At 37.7% G+C, this 6187-nt stretch overlaps 1 protein-coding gene across 1 annotated transcript; it reads left to right on the forward strand.

Moving 5' to 3' along the window:
* The first annotated feature begins 2185 nt into the window (after positions 1–2185).
* On the forward strand, positions 2186–4360 carry LOC148874886 (heavy metal-associated isoprenylated plant protein 16-like). Its single transcript, XM_088947642.1, has 3 exons — positions 2186–2565; positions 2657–2735; positions 3724–4360. The coding sequence occupies exons 1-3, from the start codon at positions 2557–2559 to the stop codon at positions 3972–3974; spliced, it is 339 nt and encodes a 112-aa protein (XP_088803768.1). The 5' UTR covers positions 2186–2556; the 3' UTR covers positions 3975–4360.
* Positions 4361–6187: the final 1827 nt, after the last annotated feature.

Here is a 6187-nt window from a genome sequence, read left to right on the forward strand (position 1 = left end):
TTGGACAAGTTTACTAACGACACCCGACCATCCAGCCGCCGGGGAACAAAGGTGAGTTCTCCCAAACTCCTCCCCTCCATGTTTGATGTTATTTTCTTTTCTTTTTTTGGGTGAATATTTGTCTGGATTCATTTCTTTTTCAGATTTTTCAAGTGTTTAAAAAACATAATAAGTGATTTGGCAAGTAGGTTAACAAACAACCTTAAGTGGATGTTAAAATAAGCACTTCTAAAATGTATTTGTGCAATAAGTACTTCTTTTAACAGCCACTTAATCACCAAACATAACCTTAATTGAATATGGTAATACTACTTTTTTAATTGAACAACAGGATCCTCCAAAAAGAGGAATAAAGAGAGTAAATTTAATTATTTATTTACTAGAGAGGTTTAGCGGTTTCTTTTTTTTTTTTTTTTCCTTTGTTATGCCTTAATTAGATATAAATCTTGCCTACTATGAAAAATTCAGAAATTCATCTTATTTTGTGTTCTACCACAACCCAGTAATTGGGATGGTCAATCAATATCACAAAATATGAGACTTAGGCTCAGTTTGGAAAGAGTACAAATGCAAATATGTAGAGTGCAAAATCTTGCATTTTGTATTATTTTGTATGTATTTGCACTTTATATATTTGTATTTGTACTCCTTTCGATCTAAGCCTTAAGATCAAACCCACGAAACTGCAAATATGAAATACTGTATATATGGCCTGATACATAGGAGACAGAACATCCTTTTGACCTATCTTTGATTTGAAAGAAAGGTAGGAAAAGAAAGGAAAAGGTATGGGACACCAAATACTATACAAGGTTTGTAGAGGTTTTTCTACCTTTTCCTTCCAACCAAAGTTAGAGATTCATGAAGTACTTTTCTGTTTTCGATGTAGTTCGTTGGAAGTTTATTGGTAGATTCCAGGCTCAAAGTATCAATGCATGGAAGGGGTGTATTGGTACTTTGAACATAATGCTCACTATTTTTTTTTTTCAAAATTTGGAAGAGCGGTGGAAATGATATTATTTTAATAGAAGTTGTCCATGTAGTCATTTATGTATTTAACATAACCAAACAACCCCTAAAATGGCCAGTCAACTTTATTAAATATTTTTGTAACAAAACTATCCCTTAAATGACCGGTCAACCTTATTAAATACTTCAGGCTTAAAATTTGCAAGACTAGTATGGTGCCCAGGTCAGGGGTAATTTTGTCATAAAAATATTTAATAAGATTGACCATCCATTCAGTGGTAATTTTATCATATAAAATGCTTAAATACTTATATAGATAACTTTTATTAATGGCCAATTGGTCACTAGTAGTAGAAAATCTTAATTGAAAGTGAGTTTTGAAAAATGAAAACTCAACGACAGAGGGCCGTTTGGCTGTTGCTAAGTTATAGTGAATTTAAGAAAAATGTAAAGAAGCCATGGTGCATGAGTTTACATAATATCCCAAGATGAATTTCAGGTTTTTTTCATCGGTACTGAAGAAAACTGCTAAACCTCTCTAGCAAATAAATAATTAAAATTTCTCTTTCTTCCGCTTTTGAGGAGGATGATGTTTGTTGTTCTATTAAAAAGAATATGCTATTAAGCAATTACTTGGTGCACTTTCAAATTAACACCTCCCACCTGTGTATTGGAACATCTCCCCATGATAAGTAGAGATGCTCCCAACGCATGGTGAGATGTGCATGTGGGTCCCTAAGAGATTGAAGATGGATGTGAAGAAGGAATCAAAGAAGTCAAGGGTTGCAAAGTGAAAGAGGAGTTGTTTTCCTGGGCAATACCTTGGCCCCATGCATCCTATCACCTCCTTATTTTTAGATTTAAATTTTAAAGTTTTAAATCGATCTACTAGTAAAAAATGACCCGGATCCGGAATTATTCTGGCCATCAGTTTTTGAGTCGACCCATTTTAAGAATAAAATAAAAAATATAAAAAATAATTAAAATAAATAACGGGTAAAATTTGTTGAACAAATCATTAACCAATCCAACAGTTTTTTTCTACTAAAGACCGGATTTAGAATAAAATGAAACCAATTGCCTGGACGGTACCTAGTCCGAACAGTATGACCATCTTCAAACTTCAATCAAACACGAGATCATTTTGTTGAAAGTGGAAATTATTTTATGTCCAATAGCTAGGTGTGAAAGAGAGACTACGAGATGGGGTTCCTCTTCTCTTCCGCGTTTAGGATTAAACGACTCCAGCTTTTTAACTTTAAGCAAGCATAGACCGAGACCAAGTCTCCGATGAGGCAATGGCTATCACTCTGTAAGTCTCAATCCCCCAATTCAATGAGTTAGGCTCCCACAACTTTGTCTTCTTGTTGACGTTTATGCATCGCAACTGCATCGAAGAAGACCCTGTCATATCACTAGTCGGTCTCTGGTTTTGTTTATTTAATTTTTTTTCGGGGTCTTTCTGAGCAATTCTTCGCCGATAAGGCATATAAATACAGCCATGGGGGAGGATATATATATTCTACGCACAGAACTCGTTAGAACTCAGAAACCTTTGCACCCAGATCGCAGAAAGGCCGATTCAGGATGGCAAAAGTATGATTTCTACAGTAGAAGATTTGGGTTGTCAAAATTAGCTTCGAATTATACTTGTCTGACTCTTCTGACTCTGTTATTTGCTGTGCAGCAAAAGGTAGTAGTGAAGGTCTCCCTCCAGAGCGCCAAGGATCGGAGCAAAGCCATGCGGACTGCAGTGGGTGTATCAGGTAACCAACCCTCTTACATTTTCTTGTTTTCGAACTGTGAGAATTGAGTATTCATCAACTGAGGCTGAAATAGTAGTCCATGATTTCGAAGTTTGGGATATATTGTCATGTGGAGCTCATCAAGTTAGGAGCTCCTCCGGTACCTAGAAAAATTGAAAACTGAATCAATTCCGGTGGTTCAGAACTACTTTGAACTGCCTACGTACCCAAAACAACTACTTAGAGCGTTTAATTGAGTAATCCACGTCTGTGCTCTGTTTTTAGTGAGCAGGGGATGAAGGTCAGAGCCGGTGGACGTGAGGTCCACTGAGCTTTTCACGGAGACCGGATTTGATCCCGCGCCTCCGTAGACGGGGGACGCCGATTCTGCCTACAGGGTCATCCCCCCCAGTCATACTAATATAGTTAAAAAAATGTAAAGAAAAAGTAGGTTAGAATAATTATTATTATAGTTTTGACGTTGAACAGTAATTTTCAAGAAATGGATTTTGCAATATAAAATTACAAATGATCAGAAGAAACTTGAAAGAGAGAGAGAGAGAGATCTTAATTAAAATAAGTGAAGAAAACAACTGAGAGGACTGAGGAGCCCAATCTTCAAACTCAGCTGGACTGATCCATTAATTCAACCATTTGGAATGGGTCGACTCCTTCAATGGAGATTAATTAAGCTGATAGGCAGGGAGTTCGGTTAACTGAAAATCTTCCGGGAAAGCAGCAGCATCATGAAGCACCATGAAAGAAATCAACTTTCCCATGAAGCACCATCATACGTAGCTTCTCAGAAGCAGCTCAATCACGGCAGAAGCCCTCCCGAACGGCCTCTAAATTATAATAATTAATTAAATAGCCTCAGCCTTGAGAAGTTGACCTTAGTTGGACCCATCAGAGAGATTGTTATAGGCTTATAGCCCACTGAAATTTGGGGTATATTCTATTATTTTTTTGTCAGTTTTTAAAATAACTAATTGGGACCCATGCGATGCAGGCGTTGAATCGGCAGCTTTACAAGGTGACGACAAGAATCAGATTGCGGTGATCGGGGAGGGGATCGATTCGATTGAATTGACAACGTCGCTAAGGAAGAAATTTGGTTATGCGGATCTGTTAACCGTTGGACCTGATGAGAAGAAGGAAGAGAAAAAGGATACACCGGTGCCGGTGGTATGTCCGCCTGTCTGGCCGCCGGTTTTCACTCCAATCTACCAAGAACCTGATCCCAATTGCTGCATCATGTGATTTGAGACACCAGAGACGACAGACGATGGTGGGTCAGGTGTGCCATTGCGAATGAAATTCCATAGGGATCAAGTGAGAGGCTTGATGATCCTGCGTATTCACTGTTCAACAGATTCATATGACTACGCTACGCTCTTACACTAGTGATGTATAAAAGCAGTTATATATTTTAATTAATTTGTTCCAAGAGTTTTTACAAACTATGTCAACTGATTTAGTTGATAAGGTCTCTATCTGGTTGTGGTAGGGACTTGAGCTCAAATTCTACTGATGTATGAATTTCGGGGGATTGACTAGCCGCCTTTGTATTAAATGATAAAAAAAAAAGTCCACACACTATTTTTCTCAAAATAAAAGTTAAAGCCACGGTGTACTTGTTGTATTAATCTTTATTTTCTCATTTATTTGGTTGCACTCCCCTGTGCCTTGCTTAGGCTAAAACATGATATCACAGCCTTTCGATGAATTATATGACCGGACTCTAATATCACTTTATTCAATTGAAGGTGGGGCCTCACCAATACATTGAGGGTTGTGATTCATGGCTTTAGTATGGTAGAATTAGTTAATAGGGGTATTATTGTCTTTTTCAGATTATTTTTCTCTAATTTAATTAAGGGTATTGTAGTCATTTCAGCTTTAGAAGAATGTTAAAACAACCAGGGTCGACACTAAGGAGGTGTGGATTAGATTTTTCCTTGCTAGTCTTCCCTCTTTCTTTCTCTTTTTCTTCTCATTCCCTTCTCTTTCTCTTCTTATCTTTTTCTCTTTCTTTCTTCTATCATTTTCTTTACCTTTTCTTTTCTTTATTAAAATTGGAACGCGGTATCAGAGCCTTGAGGTTGATTGTAGTGTTCACGGCACCATTCTTGGAAAAAAGGATTTAATGCCTCAAGTTGCTGTGTTTTGTTTGTTGGTGGTGTTTTCCTAAAAGCCCTCTGTTCGGCAGTTCAAAGAGGGCAGCCTTGTGATGTCTCAAGTTGTGAGGTAGGTACTCCTCAATGTGTGGTGATTTTGTAGTGATTTATAGTGTGTTGACACTTTGTGGTAAGTGTGCAATCTTTCCCAAGTGTTTCTAAAGTAGAGTGTTGATGATTTTTTGTGTTTTTCGTAAAAAAAAAAAAATGTGTGTTATAGTAGTTGTGTACCAATTGTTTGACAGTTTGCCTAGGCAACAAATCAATGATCTCTTCTCACTCATGGCTCCATCAAATAGTAATACTAAACTTATATTAGTTGTGCAATCAAATTTCATGACTTTCAATTAACTATAGTAAAACTCAATGGTATTAATTATATCCCATGGACCAAGTCAATTGTGGTATCTCTCATTACAAGAGGCAAGTTGAAGTACATTAAGGAGGGTTTATTGAAAAGTGAATCAGAAGGGTACAATGAATGGGTACAAGAGAATGCCCAAATTAGGACATCCCTTTGGAATAGTATGGAGAATCACATTAGTGTGAACCTTATGTTTGTAGGCACGACCAAAGAGATTTGGGACCATGTCAAACAAATGTCATAAAATTCATCAGTTATACCAAGACTATTTTTCTCCCTATCCATTGATTTGAAGACTCAACAAGAACAAAGAGAACATTTGGATGTGGCAAGATTTTTATCTGGGTTGAGGTTTGAATTTGAACCAATGGAGGCCCAAATCTTAGGGAGTAGTAATCTTCCATCATTCTCCAATCGTTTTCTCACGCACAAGGAGAGCCTCAAATCCACATAGTGATCATCTCCCACCTTCAGAGAGATCAGCCATGGTGGTTTCCAGAAGAGATTTTCCTAGTAGAAATATACATGGTAGGGGTGGAGGTAACTTAAGGGGTTTTGGCCATGGGCTCAGATGTGCATGAAGAGGTGGTAGAGAGGTTGGTGGTGCAAGGGGTGGTGGTGGTCGTAGTAGTAGTGGTCATGGTTTTACTCGTAAGTGTTCACATTGTGGACAAGGTCACATAGTCAACTTTTGTTATGACTTTTATGGCCATCCATATTCCTGGGCTAACTAATCAATGGTGGAACCTGACTTTTGGAGTCTTAGTGTGACTAAAAATGTTCCTGCATCCAGTGTTGGTAAGGATGAAAACACAATCTCTATCTCACGTGAGGAGTATGAAAAGATTCGCCAGTCTGCCTCTTCTAGCTCTGCCACTACTACACTTATGAAGTCATGTACTGCTTGCCTTATTTCTAATTCTTCACCTTCA

Source organism: Nelumbo lutea, chromosome 1 (genome assembly GCF_056320005.1).
Source record: "Nelumbo lutea isolate HS-2025 chromosome 1, American lotus-T2T, whole genome shotgun sequence".
NCBI lineage: Eukaryota > Viridiplantae > Streptophyta > Magnoliopsida > Proteales > Nelumbonaceae > Nelumbo > Nelumbo lutea.

Excerpts from the sequence above, each read along its gene's own strand:
- LOC148874886 (XM_088947642.1), top strand. Across the intron at positions 2,736-3,723 it reads GACTGCAGTGGGTGTATCAG|GCGTTGAATCGGCAGCTTTA; the intron begins GTAACCAACCCT and ends CATGCGATGCAG.